The following is a 22,590-nucleotide window of genomic DNA, read 5'->3' on the forward strand; positions in this document are numbered from 1 at the left end:
CATGGTATCAGACCATATGCTTGGACGCAAAAAAATTACTTCCTTCATACAATTGCAATTTACCTAGCTATAATGAGGAGGGAGAGGTGATGGTACAAACTGTATTCATCATGATGTTGGTGTCTGGGTTCAGTGGCCATTTTTAGACAAGTGAAGTTGAACAAGAGCCACATCACACCCACCCACACACACACACACACACACACACACACACACACACACACACACACACACACACACACACACACACACACACACACACACACACGCACACGCACACGCACACGCACACACACACACACACTAAAGGTCCATTTGAATCCTTAAAGTTGAGTCAAATCCATTAGCCCTTAATCCTATTGCTTCAGCATTGTTTAGACAATTACTTTTTTTTAATGGAAAGAAACATCATGGTTAATCTTTATGTACACATGGGACCACAAATTTAGTAACTGAGCCATGTGTGACTCGTTTAAATAAAACGAACTGAAATAACATGAAATAAAATGAATCTCCTTAAGAACATTATGTTTATTGAACTGAAATATGTATATGACTTACAATTGGTTAGACACTAATTCTTTCAAAAGGTAATGAAACATCATTCAATTGCCATTACTAAAGACTTTAACAAATAAAACCTACTACATCATTAATGAGTTCTCAGTAATTTCCCAGACTCAATACTGTATAATTTATACCAGGAAGATGTGAGCTATATCTATGAGCGATCTTACCAAGCCAAGTATTAATTTGAGAAGCCTGTAGCAGAAGTCAATTATAAGAGCAAGTATGATGAAATCCAGGTAATAGACTCATAAGAACGAGGTCATACATAGCTCCTAACTGCCTGGTTTAGGATAAAGCCTTGAAAATTGGTGTATTATCCAGTCTCAGAATAATCCCCAATGCATTTTAGAACTCAAACCGGCTCCTAAACCCACACCACCTCCTAGGAAAGAATTACAGATAATCCTAAAATGAATGCTATCAGCAATTCACATCAGATTTAAGTGTTGGAAAACTGACAGTTTGCATTGAAAAAGATATTTCCCTTGGTATTTCCCTTGATACTTCCCCCTGCTCTGCCATGTGTTTACTGAATCTGGAGAAAGTTGGGCTTTAATCACTTATATATTTCTATTGAGTATCTGTTTGATCTTGGTAATATAATTGCTTATTTCTTTATATTTGATTCTGACTCAATCAAAACATTTGCAAGTAATTTATTTATTTACATAAAAGCAAGAGTGCAGAAGCAGGACTATTTAATTAGAGGAAGGAAGGAAACAAAAGGCTTTAAAAAAAAGACTTTAAGGCAACAGTACTGTTCCACAAAGCAAGTTAGAAAATACAAAAAAACTTGTGACTTCAAAATGATAGCTTTCTTCACTTAACAATACATTCACACGCTGACTAGTGACTCATATAACGGCAGTGGTAAACACTTCATAAAGCTAAAACCTTTCTTGTTTTTTAATCAATTAACAAAAAAAATATTTGGCAAATAAAGATTGTGTCCACTGCTTGAATTGTAACATAAATTCATTCTGTAAGAAAGAATTGTTATTCATTGACCTGTTTCATAGCCATGGCCTCTGATTGTTTCATGTTAAAAGAATGCACCAAGTCGGTCTCTTCCTCATTATTGTGGTTATGCTTTGCAGAGCTGTTGTAACACGTGCTTTTGCTAGGTCTACACTTACTGTAACAGGCTTAAAGAACTGAAGCTGACGGGGTCATTTATATTCTGACACAAGCTGCTTAAATGGACTCTGAGGTATAGACAGTGACTTTGAATATTGGGTCATCAGGTACTTTTTGCAGGTGTACCTTTGGTCTCCAAGATGCCCATTAAATGAATCTACAATGCAGAATGGAAATGAATATTTTAAGAAATAACTTTAGATTAAAAAAAAATCTTACACTACGGCATTCAGGCTTTACAAAGTTATATAGTTTAGACTCTCTGAGAATATGAGTAATGAATTAACCATTGCTATTCTGCCTCTAATGCAGATTAATGGCCAGTATTCTGTTAGTTCACATACCTGCTAATCAATAAAAATATATAAATGTATAAATGTATATAGACTGAAAATCCCTACCAGTCTGTTCCTGAAACCTTGACTGTGTCTTTTACGTTTAGAAACAGCAAGCTCCACAGGATCCTTTGGGAAATCATAATTCTTATGGCTCTGAATGGACAGGAGGTGCATTTTATGAACATTTAGTTTGGTAAACTTCAATTTCACTTGCCCCGGAGTAGGTTAGCAGTGTGAAATAAGTTGCCATGGCGATCAACCACCCTCTGAAAAGATAGCTGGCTCCCTTAAAGTGTGTGTGTGTGTGTGGGGGGGGGGGGGGGTGTTCCAATTCCTAAACCTTTAAAACAATTCAATGTAAATATCATCACATTACAGCTGAACACTGGAATTATTCAATTTACTGTAAGAAACAGCTAAAACAACGTTAATTATTTCAACATCCAAATACTTGTAGATTTGGCAGTGTGCTCCTTTATGTTCTGCCTAGTCTCCCATCTCTCTTGTCTTCACGCTCCATCAACTTTTCTTTTGCATTGCATTCTAGATAGTGTGAAGTTACTGAGAGGCAGGTACATTGGGACATTTCAACATTATGTTTTGCAAGTATGTGCACATCCAAAACACATTAGGCAGTGGGATCTGAGCGATTCCTCCCACTGGCCGTCAGTATTTTACTGAAGCATGTTAAAATCGATACTCTATAAGTCAGAGATCAGTGTGAAAGTTGATTTGGTTGTTAAATTGAACATATAATAAATAAGTCAAATGTCGGCAAGGAAAATGGACAGGAATCTTCTTCCACATATTTAAACAACTACACTGATGGCAAACAGCCAAGACACTACTGCATGTATCTGAACCACACACTTTTTTTTTGCTGGCTCTCATGTTTCACCTTTGTCTTTTAGGTGAGATTGACTCTAGGCCTTAATGCGACGTGAGAGTGGGTATACATTGATCCACTGACAGGCAGTCTGTGCTGTGCCATCCATCAGCAAACATGCTTTGCACCATTCCTGACACTTTATTGAACAATGCATTCTCTATTGCATATGCACAAACTGACCTGGCAGTCCTGTGTGTCTGTGATAAACTTCTCCTGCTGTGAGCCCTTTTATATCAGCACACGCATGCGACTCTGTGAGAACAGCTTCCGCATGAAAACCCCTGTAGGCTCTGCAATTGCGATCCAAACATAAAATAAACATGGGCTTTAAATGCACAATTGCAATACCTTTGGTGTGAAGGTTCCCTTATACATGACAAAATAAAGACTAAAGCATACTAAAGTGGAAACATTCAGCAAATTCATTTACATTCCACCGTTGTTTCTTCCTCACTAGTATATACGCTCGAAGTGCATGTTTGAGCAGGTGATTTTATTTAAGACAGTTTCAGTGGCACTTGAACCTTTGAGCAAGGTCAATTGCCCTGAGATAGACTGTGCTTTCCATGAAACTAATGTAGATTACATAATGCTGTGTCAATGCATTCAATCTCATGCCATCAGTACTATGTTCAAAATCAATATGTAGTCACAAAAAATACATCTTAAAGAAGAACTCTAGGAAAACACCATTTATGTATTATGATTAACTCCCAGAGCCAACCTTTAAAAAGGGTAGTTTTGGGGGAATCTGTCAAGAAATAGCCTGCTGACCTTTTTTTTTAGAAGTCTCAGGGATCATTTCCAACTTATTCAGATAAAATGATGATGTGTATCAAGATATTCTTTGTCGATTAGAAGTGAGGAGATTTAACGTGGCATTAAAACACGCACAATGCTGCGTGTCGGTCACAATACTCAATATCTCGCATCTATAGATATTGAGTTCTCCACTTCTTGAATTAGTTCCTGAGCTCATGAATGACGTCAACTATCCACAAATAGTATTACAAAATAAATAAATAATCACACGTTTTGATGTTATAGTGTTCTGGGATATTTTATACCATAACATGCAGTAATAAAAAACAAATAATAATAATAATAATAATAATAATAATAATAATAATAATAATAATAATAATAATAATAATAAATCATCACGGTGTAGTGATTTGGAGGGATTTCTGTGCGTAATGGACACCGGTATACCGAAAAAAAGAAGCTTGTGTGCGTTAATGCAAAAGCTGTAGTTTATACAGTGATTCTGTCTCTCAATTTAGGAATCTAACACAAAAAAAGATGTACGAATGTAAATTCTAGCACGAATTAGTGAAATAAATGACTTACCATTTCCATGAGGAAACCCCGGGTCAAAACCATGGCACGGTTCTAAACCCTCAAGTGGGAAAGCGCATCCTCGCATCTGTGTGCGTTAGTACACGCGGAAATGGATAAGTTCTCGTTTTGCTGATAACTCGAGCGGTGTCACTTGCGGGAAATACAAGAGTACGTTCACATAAAAAACAAAAATAAATAAATAATAAAAAAGAATAGTTTCCACCAAGAGCTTTCCAGTCAGGAGACGGCGTTTAGGGAGTATAACTGAGAGAAGTGAGCGGCTCTTGGCTTGCGCGAGAGACCGCGCGTTGCACACTGGCTGAACCGTCGGAGGCGCGCGCTCGCCCGTTTCTACGGTGAGAATGTAAACTGGTCTGTCGAGTCCCCTCCTCTTTGTGATCTACAGTACTCTGGCCACACGTCGTGCCACTATATCCCGCAGACACCGCATCCCTTTTCTTACGCAAACTATTGGCTGTTTGATGTGCGTCCGCTTTCACTTCACTTACAACTTCGTTTGTTTTGATGCCTGAATGGCTGTCAGATTTGGAGAAGGACATTAATACAGAACAACAGCAACTGGAAAAAAGGAATGGAACATACTAGAATCCTGTACACAAATATTTCTATCTATCTATCTATCTATCTATCTATCTATCTATCTATCTATCTATCTATCTATCTATCTATCTATCTATCTATCTAAAGAAAACTATATTTATGATATCTATCTATCTATCTATCTATCTATCTATCTATCTATCTATCTATCTATCTTTACATTTCTGGTATTGAGCAGACACACTTATCCAGAGTGACACAATTTCTTTCAATTTATACAACTGAGCAATTGAGGGTTAAGGGCCTTGATCAGTAGCCCAGCAGTGGCAGCTTGGTTGACCTGGGATTCAAACTCATGACCTTCCAACAAGTAGACCAACCCCTTAAACACTAGGCTGCCACATCCCCTCACATTTATTCACATGTCTTCTTATTTGGTCTTACAGTTTTCTTCTAAACTTGAAATTAGATCCTGAGAGATTTTACAGCTTTACTACACACAGATCTTTTTACATCTTCTTCTGTTGCTCAGCCACTGTTTTCTTCTTCGGTTCAACAATAGACCTACGTAAATGATGCGGGGTTTTTTTTCAGAGTTTTAACAGTTCCCTGTATACAATGGACTTTCAGTACAAATATACTTCATTTTGGAAGCAGTGTGAACATCGAGCATGTAACTAGTGTAAGTAAAATGAGAAGTGGGAAAGCTGCTGTAAGTGGTGAAATACTTTCCTGTTGCTTAAAGTTTTGGAACATGGAACATAGAACATGTTTTGTTCTCTTATGCTTATGACATACATGACAGAAGACAAAGACACGAAGACATTACCTATAAGCATTTTATGATCATATACTAACTGTAACTTGTAACTGTACATAAAACTGATATTACTCTTGAAATCTTGATCCTCCACACCCAGGTTTATGGCAGTAAACATTTAATATTCAGAGCAATAGAACTTTAGGCTCCAGAGTGCACCTACTGCCCAGCCAGACTATTTCCATTTGTTTGAGAAAAACACATTCTTTAATAAGCACGGCATAAGTATGCTCTATGGCTGATGTTGTAGTAGCAATTATAGTCTAAATGGTCCATTAAGACACTGAAACACCAGCACTTTCACTTAAATATTTTTCTTCCTCAGGACAACGGTATGCTGTTCAGCTGAGCACTGTCGAAAGGCAACTTAACATTCTGCTTTTGTGAATATCATTTTATGTGTTTCTCTTGTCTCATGCACACTGACTGCTCTCTGACACTTAGAACCTGTCTATGACAACTACCAGGCAAGTCATTGCCAATCACATGGTATCTTTGCAGAACGTGAAATGACTGTGGTGCTGACTTCTGCCACCGTGTTTCTAGTCATTATGAAATTGGATACACTGCCTTCACTACAACATTGTGAATTCTGACAACAGGGTAGTGTGTACATGTACTGTTGCTCTGAGATCTATCAAGATGTTTCATAATGTCCTCTATTTTTAGCATTTCATACTGTACCACAAGTTGCTCTTGAATTGTGTACACCCAGAACTGGAGTGCAGTGCTGGTGATAGTAAAACTGTCCATGAGCAATCATGTTGCAGTTTGCAAAATGTAACATGAGCTCCATTCCCTGTGTAAACTGGAAGGTGTTTTCTCCAACAACAGCTTGGAAAACCTGCAAAAATGACATGGAGGATTTCCAGGAACATTACACTCCTTCGTATGCCCGACAGTGAAGCTGATGTTGTGAGTGATAAAGTTTTTTGATTAGCTGAAGACGCCTGTTTGCTGCTCTTCACTGAAACAATGTCTCAGTCCCCACCTACCCTTCCGTCTACTGACAGTCTGAACTGCTGAACTGATGTAGCCTGCTTCATATTCGTAAGGCCACCTTCATTGTCCCTGTAAAATCTCCCTCCCACTCTGCCCACTGACATGACAGCAGACTTGAAAATGATCACCCTTGAGACACTCTCCTGACATTCCACATAGAATATTGGCTCGTTTTGGAAAATAGCCATCCTTGTGTATGCACTTATGGCTTGTGGGTGGGTGAGATGTCAAATAAGGTTAGTCATGCATCTTTCATGATTTGGCATGCTTCTATGTTGGAAAGCAATGTGTTTAATTAATGTCATTAATGAGCTCTTTAGGTCTTCTCGGAAATGTCAGTGAGAAAAACACAGCTTTGCTCATGCAATGTGCTATGTGATGAACGTGCTCTTCTAGACAAATGGACTGTAGGTTAGACATTCTTTCAGCCAAACCTAATGAATTTTCATCGACAAACTTATTTTATCTTGTTGTATCATATTGCTTTAAGAAGTGGCCTAAATTAACCTAAATAACCTATGTCCGTCCCGCTACAGTGCCTCATATGAGCAGAGCCCTTCCTCTAACATATTCGTCTTAATGAAATGATCTACATCTTTATGTTTCTTGTACTATATTAATTCGCCAGAACAGATTATCTGTTGAAGATCTGAATTACAGACATCAGTACTGAGTGGAACCTGCTCTTTGCTGCCGTGGATCATAAAGCTAACCTTGGTCAGGGTCTGTATGGGATGTTAGGGAGCTCAAATCACTTGATAAATACAATCAGTGGGACCTGTGATTTATCAGGGCTGAGTAGAGTTAGTGAATCCCTGGGGAGAAAAGGAGAGGTCACAGGATTGGGAAAGTAGTAGGGAGTGCAGAAAGCAGGCTGTGAGAAGTGCTGCTGCTGTAGGATGAGGTTTCACTCTTTGTTTCCTATCTTTATTATCCACATCTCTTACTATTTAGCTGCCAGCATGCTGAGTGGTGGATCTTAGACTAACAGATCCAGAGACATTAGATCTGCATTTTTATCAGCTTCAAATGTTAATGTAATGCAGTTTTCAATACATACATTCTTAAGTACATGCATTCATCCCTAATTGTTGAAATTGCACTAATGGATTACAAAAGTAATGAAGGATTTCTAGGTGTTTTTTATTCTGTGCTTGGCAGCATTGTTCACTTTATACAAAATAACAGTTTTTTTTTTCATACAGTAGCAAATGTTGGAATAAAATTTTTCCATTTTTTAGTAGGTTATGAAAATACACATTAAATTAATTTTACACAAGGTGACAATAGAGCTTAGGATCGGTTGGTGCAACCGGCCGCAGGGCGTTGACTAAGTTACTATTCTTTTGTAGCAGGGTAGCGGATGCTATCGAGCATGTACAGAGCGAGTGTCATGACTGTAGCTTGTTACAATTAATTGTCACAGTTTTTAAAACAGACTCCAAATACTCCTAAGACAGTTGATCAAAAATATATCAAGCCAATACCGCTGTATTTCTCTTTTATAGACGACATAAAAGTATAAGAAATACACACAAGGCTTTTTGTTTAAAGAAGGTGAAAAAGCTCAATTTCCACCACTGTACACAAATGTCACACTCAAAGACTCTGTGATATCACGTGTCCTTGAATGTTTGCTGTCTGCCAGTGTTGGGCTTTGATCATTCTTTTTTTCTGAGCTTCATAGCTATGCTTTAGTCTAGCATTTTGTCCTTTAAGCTGCACCCTACTGACACAAAGCCCAGCTGAATCTTGCCTCTTTTTCGATCAAGCTGATCGGCATCAAAAGGAAAACATGGAAAACTGATGTCTGTCAACAAAACAAAACACGCATGCATCTTCAAGCCCACCCACATGCAGTTAGTATTTTTTCTCCAGCTGCTGGATCTTAATTGATTTCTCCGTTTGTACAACACTTGCCTAGTAGATGGTTAGACTCCCAGTAGACTCATAGCTAGCTGAAAAAAGGAGCAGTATTTGAAGATTTATTCCACGGTGTGCACGATACAGTCCTTTTCAGCACAAATACAGCCAAAGATGTGGAAGAGGAAATACCATACATGTCACTGGTAAGAGAGGAGTTTATCTGTAATTAAAAAAAGATATCATTATTTACATAAAGTCTACCAGAATAGCAGTTTCATCAGGGTAATGAGAGACACGCTACATTTCGTTCAACGGACGCCATGGAAACAGCATTGCTTATATTTATTACCCTTAAATTAAATCAGGTATTTAAGTAAATCCCTTTTAGTTCTTTTCTCACCTGTATTTGTACACAGATAACTGTTTGTAAGGATCAGATATTGGAAAACTAATCTTTGCCAGAGGAATTAAATAAAGACGGTGGGATTAATGGTAGATCCCAGTCGAAGCAGTTCTCGAAATAAGTTACGCAGAGAATCCAGCCAGCTGCCAGACCAACTGTTTCTAACTCTTTATTGCAGTTGACTGTTAAGTAGGCAGGATGAGTCACAACAACTGCGTGGAAAATATTGGATTTCATAAATAAAGACCTCTTTAAAAAAATAATCATGACCTTTTCTAACCTAAAAATGAGAATTTAAAAATGTTTAAAGTTTAATATTAATATATAAGGTCTATAAGTAATATACTACAATCCTCTGCAGTCTAATGATGTTTATAAAAGGTAAAAATGATACTGTATACCTGAAATCACATTGTATTGATGTAACTTCACATAATTGCATAATCATACATTATGCATACATTAACAGTAGCATTACAAAAATAATAGACACTACTGATGCCATGTGCCCCTGAAACAATGTTTTTTCTTCTTCTGTGTGATCATCTGTTTTTCTTTAACATAATAGGAGAATAATTTGTACCATCTGAATGAAAGATTTCTCCATTCCAGAAGTGAGACTCTTCAGCAGCGATGGACATTACATAATTTTACATCTGTTTGCATAGCTAGTTGTTGTTATGAGAATAATGAAGTGGGGACACTCAGAACTAGCAACTAGACAATAAATCCAGCTGCTACGTGGTTTTGAACTGCTGCACATGCAATGTCACAGGGCAGCTGAACACATTCGGAGGAAAGCATTATAGCCCCTATTTAACAACCATGAGCTAGTGAACTATGACTGATTTTGTAACTATACAGTGCAGTATAATTACTATGTCAATGAAATGTTTGCTGCGTAATAACTGAGGCATTTTTATACATTTAATACCGAATTGCACGCTTACATGTTACTCGGACAGCTGGGCAGGAGTAGTTTGTGTGGTGAGGTTACTACGGCTGCCGAAAACAGAGACAGGTCTCATTTACAAGCCATATTGACCTTAAGATTACCTAAAGCCGAAAATCTAGAGGGACACTGGCTTGAGGAAAGAGCAATATTAAATCTGCATTAGGTCTGCTCTCTGATCTAAAGGCAAGCGCTTGCCTTAAAGGTGGAAAAACTCACCTCAGACACTTCTATTAATAAAAAATCTCAGAGTCAGGAACTAAATGCAGGTGAGTTTAATAACATCCTTAAGCACATCTTGATAAGAAAAAGTTAATATTTAATACTTAATCTATAATATTATTATTTAAATTAATCCCTACTTAAATGCTGATGTAGCTTTTAAATTAAAGTTCATTAAAAGTCAATTTTATGTGAATAACATTTTATATTCCTGCACTGGAATTAATGCTTTCAGTCTATATTTACGTAATACTAGACTGTAAGGGTTTATACATGAAGGGAAAACATCTACGGTATAGTGTATGACATGCGAGGAGAAAGAATTTACATATCCCAACATCAGCAGTTCAATTTCCTGGTCAATTGAAGCAAATGTTGACATGTTGAGTCAGCTTGATCTATCTCAGTTAGACTGTCTCTGGTAAGGCTTTATTTGGAAAAAAAAGGCATAAAATATTCCCCACTACTTTACACGCTCCGTGCAGCTGTGTACTGTGTTATGTGTAAACAAGAAAGTGCATTATGAGGTAAACTTTTAAAATAAAAAGTGATCTCAGCCCAATAAAGTTGACTTCTCAGAGAATTCATGCAGTGCTGAATTGCTCCTGGTTTGTCTTTGATATTCCTCAAAAAACTGCTCTACTGAAAGAAAAGAAAATTGTACCAGAAAAAAAAAGCGGTTCAGTGAGAGAGGAAGAGCTGTCTAGTAGTGGCACTCGTTATAATGAATGTTGATAGGTCATTGTTCTTCTTGGAGATCTAACAATGACCAATTTTTTTTAGCTATCCCATTGACCTGCCATTACATTTTTTATGTGTTTGATGTCAGCTAAATGCCTAAAAGAGAGATCATTAAATTCCCACAATGAGCTTTATTTTTCCACCAGCAATCATAAAGGTCTGCCATTACAGTTTTTTATGCTTTCAATGTCAGCCAAATGTCTAAAAGAAAGATTATTGTATTCCCTAGCTTAATTGGTGCTGACACTGAAACTTAATTACATTTTGAATCACAGGAAAGACATGGATCTGTAAAAACACCAGCTGTTCATGAAGACTGTACTCCAGTATACTAATTTTATTAGCAAAGACATTTTGGATAATGTGGATGTGCATATTATTTTATATGGCCCAGGCTGTCATTTTTTATTTTTATTTTTATCTAATATTATGTAATTAACATGGCAAATACAATATTTGTATTGGCTTTAATGAATAAAAAACACTTCTAGTAGAAGCTTATGACATGCTTGGTCTTTATTTAATCTGCTGTGAATTTCAGGCTGAAAATAGCATTTGTAGACATTATCTTACTTAAAAGGAACAAAAGTTGGTTAAGGTTCCAGGGCTTGAAACGTAGCAGTGTGCTCTTGTCAATGTAAGAGGTTTGGTCAGAAAAGCCACCACAAATGCTTATCTGTAAGATGATCTGGGGGACAAAGTGCTTTTCTCTGCTGAGTTAATTGATTGCCATTCATCTGTAGTGAGCACTGATAAACAACACTGCGCACCGTCTGGTAAGGGGATTTACAGGGAAGCACTTCATGGTCACAACGGATTCTTGTGACTGAGCAGAAAACCACCACAATGGTAAAAATAGTCTGACAAATTTGACTTAATATTTTGGTAAAGTTGTGCATCTTGTAAAACACTTGCTAATATAGCATACTGCTGAACAGAAAATTTTATTTTTCGAAAACAACCACCTCCTTATTTAGAGGTGGCAGATTCATATCAAATGATAGATGATCAAAGTACAGCAGTGGACCATAAAATGGTCTAGTTTATCATTACAGTTACGCTTTGTTGTGTTGCAGGAAAATAGGCTTGGCATGACGGGAAAGAATAAACACTTTAATAGGTGTCAAAGAAATGATTTCTCTTTCTTAACAGCAGATAAACAGTTAAATTTTACATTTCCACTGTAGGAAGACTCTGGAAGCCTTAATATAATCTTCAGCAGGGAAAAAAAAACATATTGTGCTAAGTACAGATGACAAGAAAAAACAATCTATTACTCATCTAAGCGTAAATAAATAAATTAAAATAAAAAATCACACTATGTAAGCTATAATGGATAATTGATGCCCAGTGAACAGTAGCCCCTTTTTATTTAATAATATATAATAATAATAAGATTGCAAGATAAATTAATCCCATTCAAATCCATTATTCCTAGGAAGATTACACTTCTAATAATTTTTACCTTCTAATAATATACAATAATATAATATAATAATATTGTATATACCATCCAAGTTGACATGTTGATAAACACTACATCTTTCCACAGTATACTGATAGGTCATGTGCTGAATATCAAACCAGAATCTAGTCGAATTTACCGCCAGTGGATTAAAGGATAGACAACATTTGAAATGCTTCATCGGAGAATCAAAGCTGCTAGACGTTTTATGTAATTATTTACTTCCTGTAAGCATAGGTAAAGTCTACAGACATGCCCAGACATGTACAGCCATTCATGTCCACAATAATAAACAATGCATAAAATTATGTATGCAACATGTATGGAAATTTTTGCATTTATAGCATAACACTTAATTTTCTATTCATTATTTTGTCATTTATATAAATCCAGCAACACTTGAGCCAATACACCATTGTCTTGCACTCTTATTTCCAAGTATCTGTTTGCACATTTGTTATATTGTTAGTGTATCTCTTACACTGGCTTTGTAAATATTCACTGAGGTATTTAATTTACTAAAACAGTACAACCAGTAAAGTGACGTAAGCCCACACATCCTGCTGACATAGTTTGGTGAACCTGTTTCAGATCCTTATTTATGCTTTGTCTTCTGTGGAAGCTTGCCAGCGAGTCACTGAGACACTGGTAACGGAGATTTTAACGGTTGTTGAGCGCCGATTCCAGTGACAAGAGCAAGTGCAAGAGCAATACTCATTTGTTCTTTCATTTTTATCTCTGCAATTCACATTTAAATTCATACAGAGTATTTTACTCCCTAGAAACAGCAAGAAAGAGACTTTAACTTTGATGTACCTCCATCCCAAAGCACTCCACATAGTAGGATTAAATGAATCCTTTCAGACTGAGCGGATAACGCATTCCAAATGAAATACAAATGGAGAGAAATAGGAAGCATTTTTTTTTTTGTAATGAAAGCTTGTTAGAAAGTTCACAGGGCATCTGTCTGAGATAAGAGTTATACATTGGGATTGGAATCCCATGCATGCAACACAAAGTTTCATTTCTATTCTTTATACTGCAAACACACTAAAGGTGAGTAAACAAAGCTCACATCTTGTCTAAATCTAAATAAACATATATTGTAGATATTTAATATTATGTGCACTAAGCAGATTATATAATGGGGCATCTGGTGTAGAAAAGAAAAGACATGAGTATAATGTTTTTGATTACTTGCTGTTTTAAAGTGTAATGTTCAATGATAAAATATACAGAATTCATCTGAAGCTGATTTCTCTCCCGACTATAAATGTTCTGTAGAGTCTCCATTTGGTCTGATATTTTGCAGTCCATGTAACTGACACATTTATAACGTCATCAGCAGTGACTGAGAAGATGCATGTAAAAATGCAGCCACAGGGTAATGAACTTGTACAAGCTGGATTATTTACTCTCTCATCCTTTTATTTACAAAATTCAAGTGTTTTTGGTTTGAATGAAAGTAATTCAAATTCTCTGGTTAACATGTTTGGTAATCAGAGGAAACATGGCATGAATCCAGTATTACATACTTGAATATTTAGTGTGTGTGTGTGTGTGTGTGTGTGTGTGTGTGTGTGTGTGTGTGTGTGTGTGTGTGTGTGTGTGTGTGTGTGTGTGTGTTTGCTTCACTTTCTTATTATATCATCTATAAGACCTTGTGATGCAACACATTCCCCAACCCTAATAGTTTCATTAACAAGCTACTGACAAGAAATGCCCTCCCACATAATATCATAACCAGCAATCACTGAAAGTGGCTGTGAGAATCTCTTTGGTGAAGGTCACTGGTCCTGTTGTAAGCAGAAGTAGGAAATGGAGTTTGTCTTTGTTTGAGTAAACTGGCTGACAGGAATGATCAGACCTCCTTGACTCAAATTGTAAGGGGAGATACAAAGAGCTCACTGATAACTCAGACCTCCTGCAGGTCATCTGACAGCAGCCATGTGGAAAATGGGAGCAAACTGCAGTGATGACTAAAGACACGCTGAAGCTTATTTGTTTGAACTGGTCAAGTGCAAATGGCAGGAAAGGAATTAAATTCTAGTCAGGCAAAATGTAAACACCATTGAATAATTGATCTGGGTGCATGTGAGTGAGTCGGGGGTCTGTAAACCGCACAGTGTCTCAGCTGGTAATGTAAACTGGCATTCATTCCACATGATGGACTGGGTTTCTGGTAGGAACCCTACGGGTGTTTTATCAGTAATTTCCATTTAATGCGTTATGCTCACCAACACAGCCCTAATGCACCAAACCATAATGGGAGAAGCAGTCGACAGTTAACCCTGATGGGAATGTAAATTATGTTTTATAATGGTCAAACAAACTAGCCATTAGTGCAAATTTACAAAACCTTCTCTTTCACTCCCAGTGATTTTTTTTGGTACAGTATGTGCAAATCTTACATTTTCTTTAACCATTCCCCATACTGTTACAAAGCTTCTCTTATATCTTCTACTTTGTCTCACTCTTTTCCTTCAGTTGGACTAATATTATTATAAGGGCAATTATTTTGCAGGACTTGCAGGATATCCTCCCTGGAACTTCACATTTAATAAAACACCAGATTCTCATTTTGGACTTGATTAACGAGGATGTTGTTAAATCCTGGAGAATAATGATTATCCCTATATATCATTACAGTCCAGGACTTCTCTCATTTATCTGTCATTAAAATACCATCTGTTTGGTGTAGGTGGACACAGACAAATTAAATGCCATAAGTTATAATTCTCTCTAATTTGACAGATTTTTGCCAAACAAGTGCAAAACAATGATGCCAACTGCACAGGTGTGGATACATTCATTCTTCACACTTTTCTCACACTGCTTTTCATCCATCTCTCCTACTCGCCATTTGGTTGTTATTTCAAGTGGGCTGACAAGGCAAATTTGGCCTCTTCCACATTTTCTTTTCAAAAAACCACAGTGGCTCCAGGGTCCAGAGCTTGGGTTACTGTTTGCAATTTCTTCTTGTGGGTTTCCTCTGATATATTTTAAGGAAACATGCATGGAATTGTACTGGCTTTTTCCTATGTGTGAACAGGTCCCTAGCCTGTGCTTGGTGTTTCTAGCCTGACCAGAATAAAGAGCACACTGAAGATAAATGAATGAATGAATGAATGAATGAATGAATGAATGAATGAATGAATGAATGAATGAATGAATGAACTAATTATTCTCTAGTAAGATCTGCCACATCTAAAGATGTCCTTTATATGCTGCCAGAAACTAAAATATCTAACTTTTGAACAGGTAGTGGTAGGAAGAAGAAGTTTAAAAATGTATGACAAGAAATGTATTTCCTGACAAAAGCAGAAAGCATCTACAGCTCCAGGCAAAAAAAAAGTGCCCATCTAATGTAATGCAGGCCCTGGAGGAATGTCTATTCTTAGTACATTCAGCCAAATGTCACTGATGTTGGGTTATGTGCATCTAAAACCGTCAAGCTCCTTTATTGTTACTAATGTGAAAAGAGCAAATTGGACTGTGTTTGTCAAATGCAACCTCTCAAAGAAACTGTTACAGGAGTCTAGAGTGATCTTAAGAGCCATCAGCTCGAAACACTCAAGTGAGCAAACATGTGAAATGATAATGGGAGAATCCTTCACAGCAGTAGGTATGTGCACCTGCTTGACTCCAAGGTGATCTCTGCCACTCACAAGAGCCACAGGAGAGACACCCACAGATCCATCACTATGCCTTTGACATTTCAAAGATTTCTGGGGAAAGGTGGATCTGTTCTCCTCAGTCCATTACATACTGTGCCGGTACTACTAGGCAAGCATAAATGTCAAGGGTCTCAAGTAAAAGCTTCTCCTACAGCCCAGTATGACTGGCTATATATACAATGTGCATTATTTAAATTGAGGAAGAAATTGATAGATGGGCCTGCGTTGATGGGCCTGAGTTCCAGTCTTATATTTTACCTGATCTCTCTAGTAATAATTTACTTTAGTAAAAAAAGAATAGTTAAAATATAAAGAATAGTTTACTGAAACAAGTCTGAAACAATGTGAGAAAATACTTAAGTAATTACTTGGCACAAAAATGTTGTATAAATTTAAAAATGTTAAATTTACCTAAATACTGTAAGTCAGCATGGCTGAAGTAAACAGCACCTTCATCATCATTATAAGAAAGGATAATGCTAGCTGGCTATGTTCATTAGCTAGCTAGCTCATGCTACATCCTAAGCATTAGGAGCACTTTTGTTTATTTAACACAAATTAAATACACTTTCAAAAAACATTACAGTGAACCATGTAAACAAGTACTGTTATTTCATTACTTTATTACAAAATCTGACCACCCTGTATTACTGTATCTCTTCAGAGATGCATGGATATAGTAGCAATGCTACCAGCTAACTATACTTCCCATATCAAACATGTGATGATGCTGGTGGTAGAAGTAGAGTAGAGTTTTACCTAAACTAGTGCAACTTAAATGTAAACGAGACAAAATTTGCCTGTTGTTACTACTGGATTTTTGGCTGCTTTTCAAAAAACACTTAGTCAAATGTAATGGGAACAGAATAGCTGATGTGGTATCTAAATTTAGCCCTGCCACACACTGTGCTAGGGACAGTTACACACTAATTACTTGGCACAGCCACGTGCAGCATATTGGCATGTTAACGGCATGCCTAAGGCGTATCAGGACGAGGTTTATTTATTCACTTTTGTAGTCTGGATCGGTTTAGGGTGAAGATCAGGGCAGCACATCTTGACTACAATAAAGCTTGTGGCTTTTTTTCTTTTTTTTTTTTTTTACAGCTATATTTCATAGCCAGTGATTGCAATATTGTTTTGTTCTTTTGCTTTTTTTGTTGTTTTTTTTTACCTGTATTTGATAAATCAGTTCAAAATAATAAACATTAAATGAAACTTTGTTCCATTTAAACTTTTTCTAGATTTATGCCCAAAGGTCTTAATTATAGTATATTGTTTTATACAAAGTCTAACTTTATCACAAAAATGATTGTCAATTTCATTGTTAAATATGATCTAGTAATTGCAAACTTTAATCATAAATCATATATTATTTGGGATTGAGATAAAGAGACTTAAGAGTGTGTAAAATATTTTACATATATTTTTTTTGTAAAATTAATAGCTCTGGTCAATTTGGCCTGAACAGTATTAAATGAACTGCTGCATGAGGTTAAAGAGTGAATAACTTCTCAATTATATCATGGTTGGTGTGACTCTGTTTTGGAGGGTGTGAGTGTGTTTTCCACTGTTTTATCATTTGACTGATTTGTTGGAACCCTATGACCATACTTCAAAACAGTTAACAAATCCAGCAAGGAGCACAGGGATCATTGGGTCTCTCTGACAGTGCAAATGAGCTCTTTGAAGTTTGCTGCTGAACCAGAATTGCCTACAAAGCTACTGACTGCATTAATGTGAATTGACATGGGATGAGAAATACAACAACAGAGTGGAGTCAAGGTGATGGGTGACCTCCAAAAGGACTACAGATGAGAATTCCATAATCTCACAAAAACACAGTTTGAAGCTTGTGATTAGTAAAAAGCAGCTTTTACCTGGGCCCGATGTTACAAAGAAAGTACCTTTGTTGCTTCCAATCAATCACACAACATTGATTCCCTTACAAAAATGTCATGAATCTTCACACATGAATAATCACAGGATGTGAAATTTACACATGCAGCTTTTGCTGACATTTTTGTGTTTTAGTTTCACATGCTATTTTTACCTGATCGATTTTTTTATTATTATTTTTACGTTTGATTTCTTTCTACAAGATTTATTTTGATGTGATTATTTTAAACACAATTCATTTATTTTGACATGTGATTCCCCTCCTTTTCCCCAGGAGTGATTTAGTTTCACATGTTGGGCATGTGGTTTAATTTTTTTCATGTAATTTTTTACCCATGTGTAATGATTCACATTTAACTCATCTCATACTATTGACGTGTATGTACTTGAATTCCCATGTGAAATTTGAGAACATAACACAATAAAATGCAGTTTCACAGAAAATGTCTTTGATTTTCCTTTGATTAATAATCACCAAAAGTGGGCAGAGGCACTGAATTAAAAAAAGATGCACATCAGACAGGGGTTATTGGGTAATTCTCAGATCCACACATTGGGACGTATTTCATCTTATTGTTAATCATATCAACTCATTTTAATACAAGCATTAAATACATTACATTTAGGTTATACCTGCAAATCGAAAATGTGTTTGAATTTTGAACTGGTGTGTAAAGATTGAAGTACATCAGTCTAATCTCAGTGGACTTTCTTTCAGGATGTGCGCATGAAAAGGATTATTCTGTTTTAATTTAGTGCTACAGTGTAGTTATGAAGATTAATTAGCTCAGTAGTAGAACTGAAGATGAGCTTGGAGTCTCAGCTCACATAAAGATAGAATGAGCAAAGATGAGTTCCTTCTTCCATGTAGCACTTCAAAATGACACAAAGACACCTTCTATACCTGTATAGAAGCTGTGACCTAAAGCCAAAAGTTTTTATTATTTATTTATTTGTTTGTTTGTTTGTTTGTTTAGTTAGTTATTTGTCGATTTTAAACTATATATTCATTATTCTAATCCTTAATGATGTCCCTAGAAACTCTGAAAACACTAGAAAAACCCAGAGAAAGAAATGTTAGCACGTCAGCATTGTCTGTAAATTCTGTCTCTATCAGTTTCTCAACCTCAGCTACATCATTCCAGTTCATAATTGGTCTCCTTAGGGGATGTGTGCAAGACATCAGTGTTTTTAAAATCCTGTCAAAATCCTACAATAGTTGAAATCCTGCAATAAATGAATTCACTTAGTTCCCCAAATAGAAACAAAGTGGTAGCTTAATTTAAACCACCATAACCATAACCAGGCAGTTACCACAGATCCTGAAAATGCATGGCTACATGTGATTATCTTTGCTCGCATCAAATTATCAAAATTAACTAACAGCACATTTCTAGTCTCAAAGTCTCAAAACTGTGAAACTTTGGCAAAGAAACAAACTATACAAAATGTGCACTATCGAGTTCTTTCTGTACTTTGTATGAATTGAGATTACAGACAACCCGAATGATATATTCATATTCATCCCTATTACAGCTTATAAAGTGGTAATAGCATTACTTACTGTAGATATCAGAAAACACTGCTGTAACTAATTCAACTGTAAAACACACCTATTTTAAGATGAAAAATACCAGATGGATCACACCACAACCATAAGGCCATGTTCACACTGCAAGTCTTAATGCTCAATTCGGATATTTTTTTCTCAGATCTGATTTTTAAGCAACATCTGCCCTGAGAGTATGAATATTTGTCTAAATAGGCCTCTATTACTCTGGTTGGCTTAATATAATAAAGACAATAATAACACTAAACACCTAAAAAAGTAGGTCATTTATCCATAGGTCTTTAAATTAGACACTTTTCTGTTAAATGCAAGGCATTTGTATCAATGATCCAGGCAGAAGCTTTATATATTGAGTGAATAAAGCTTGCACTGTAGGCAACAAGAGGCACTAAGAAACTCTTTCACTTTCCATTACCTCAAGCTCTCACACTAGATCTAAGCATCATAAAATGTTTATGATTGGCCATGAACTACAGCATGCCTTTGTTTTGCTATTTTCTTGCTATAGATATTGTGTACACAATAGTTTCTTAATTTTTTAATAGTAAATTAGGAGGTAATATTTGTAGAAGCCTGACAGTAACAGAAAACACAGGGTACTTCGGAACAGGATGGAAAGGCTATGATTTATTGTACCATTATAATTTTTACAACGAGGAGTTTGTACACCTGCTAAAGGACACTGTAGTTTGGAGGTTTTGGACTTTAATCCACAGAGAACTGGAATACTGCTGAGTTTAGCATGCATTCAGTTATTTCATTTCATTTAACATACTGAGTGCGGGATAATTACACCATATAATGCTCAAATAATTACACAAGATTTAATCGGATTCCATGCGTATGGGCTGATATTTGAAACTCCTGCCACATTGCATTGCTGTGTAATAGATATTCAGCAATTGAGCTTTAAAATTGAGTCGCTCTTTGTGGTTGCTGTACTGGCAAACAGAATTTTCCGGGTCACTCAGAGCATTTAGTGAGGCTTCACTGCATATTTGGAAGTTAATGACTTGAATCTGAGGAAATCAGGAAGCAAACAAGTTCATGCATCACATCATGTTCTTCCAGTAATACCAGCCCTGCTTACTGCAAGCTTCTTGATCCTGACCTTCTGTTTATTTTTGCAAACATAGCTATTTGTTCGAACATTTTACTGTGTTGTACCTGTAGATCACAAAGCTCCTTAGAATTACAATTGATATTTGACTAACCTGGTAGTGTTTTCTACACCCAAACATTTTTCATTTAAGCAAAGCAAGGAAAAGGCAGACCTTGAGCAAGAAGGCATGACGATTAAAATAAGCAACTCAGTGGGAAAGGTTATACATAGGCATCATTGGGGACTGCATGAATGCTGGAGAGAAACTCTGGTGGACTGGTTAAGATGGTGCATAGGGACATAATGAGGTCATTCTTCACAGGTCATTAAGTCTGACTAAATTTCCCACGTATATTAGATATGATTTTTTGTAACTTGTGATGCACCTCTGCTCCAACCCCAATCTCTGTATGACGGATACATACTACAGGAAAATGTTAGACAGAAGTTTATGGTGTTAATTTATGGTTTACTGTTATGCCATTTAATGATGTCGTACTATGCAGCATTGTTTCACAACTTCTATTCACTGGGAATTTACGCAGCTGTTTGGGTGCTAGCCAAGCTCTGTCATAACCACATAAACTGGTGGATTACTGGCAGTCCTCAATATTTCTTTATACCATTTCTTAACAATATCACAGTATCTTGTCTGCCTCCACCAATATGACCACCTTTTACAACTCTCTGAGCCGCTTAGATGAGACACTTTTTCCAAATTCAATACAAGGATTAGTGCAATCAAGAATGTCTCCAAATTTTAAGGTCCCACAGACTTTTACTCATGCTGCAAATACAAGCTCATTCAATCATGTTATCTTTTAAACACAGAGTAGGAGCATGGTTTTGTGTGAGCTAAATCTGATACCAGATGGAGGGAACATGTAAGAACTGTGACTTCAGCCAGCAAAGAAATACAGTAAACCTTCTGCCCAGACTCCATACAAACCACTAGCACTAGTATGTAAAGTAAAATAATCAAGTTGCACAGTCACTTGTCACTATGCAAATGTCTGTCATTCAACGCTTGAATTCATCCTACTGTGCCATACTAGTGACAATCTCTGATTGCATTATTATAGCTGAGCTGCTGATGGCTGCTGATGGCAGGAGTCTATGCAAGTCTCATTTTTGTTGATTGGTTATGATGAGACTCTCCTACAATGGCTGTTGGAAGAGTGAGCAATGTGTTAAGTCTTTCATCCACCAGTCACCACCAGCCATATTGGACTGATATGACATTCATCATAGCTTTGGAGGACGATGAACTGGAAAATTAAACAAGAATCCCAGCATTTTTTTCTTATTCTTGTTTCTTTCATTTCCAGGAACCACCCAAATGAAGTGACATCATGGGACAGTCCTAAGGACCAGAGCCCTAAGAACCATCCTGTGCAGTTCCCTATAAACTTTTTTTTTTTACACAGAAGGTTACTTTATGTAGGAATATGAACAGAGTTTGTACAAAGTGATCTGTTTTATCACAGTAAAACTATAAGTAGAATAAATACCCCTGATGTTCCTGGAGGCTCCATTGCAGGCTTCAGAGGCAGTTACATGGCTTATATATTACATAACCTAACATACTTGGTTATGCATTTTCGGGTTTAAGACAGAAATAGAAAGCACTCAGACAACCATACCTGTCTGTAGGTTGTTGTCAGCTGCATGTCTCACAGTGCTTAGCGTTTCCTCTCAGGCTATACATGACCTAATGTGATAGTTCAGCAAACAATACTCAGAGAATCTGGGTAAAAAGAGGAGCTTGTTACTTCTAATGCAGAATAGCCAGTAATTACAGAGACTAAATGAGAAATCTCAAGTTTTGACATTGACTGTCAACGATGTTGGGATAAAAACAGACCCAAATGCAGGATAGCATAAAATAAACTGAATTTATTAACTAAAAAACACTAAAGAACTCGACAAAACATGAAATGACCAGACGACATAGGATGACAAAGATTCTGTGCCTCCATAGGCATAGGCACATGGCGAGGCAGGTGGGGGAGCAAGGCACACAGTGAGGCAGGTG

At 36.6% G+C, this 22,590-nt stretch overlaps 1 protein-coding gene across 3 annotated transcripts in view; it reads right to left on the minus strand.

The window, feature by feature from the left end:
• The window catches only part of htr4 (5-hydroxytryptamine receptor 4), a 73,742-nt gene extending 69,056 nt beyond the window's left edge, over positions 1-4,686 (minus strand). For 2 of the 3 annotated variants that reach the window (XM_027136006.2, XM_027136007.2), the window contains exon 1: positions 4,285-4,686. In XM_027136006.2, the coding sequence (XP_026991807.1) occupies positions 4,285-4,360 (76 nt within the window). In that variant the 5' untranslated portion in view covers positions 4,361-4,686. Of the gene's footprint in view, positions 1-3,114; positions 3,225-4,284 lie in introns of all 3 variants that reach the window. The other variant, XM_027136008.2, reaches the window with a different exon arrangement.
• Positions 4,687-22,590: the final 17,904 nt, after the last annotated feature.

This window comes from Tachysurus fulvidraco, chromosome 17 (genome assembly GCF_022655615.1).
Source record: "Tachysurus fulvidraco isolate hzauxx_2018 chromosome 17, HZAU_PFXX_2.0, whole genome shotgun sequence".
NCBI lineage: Eukaryota > Metazoa > Chordata > Actinopteri > Siluriformes > Bagridae > Tachysurus > Tachysurus fulvidraco.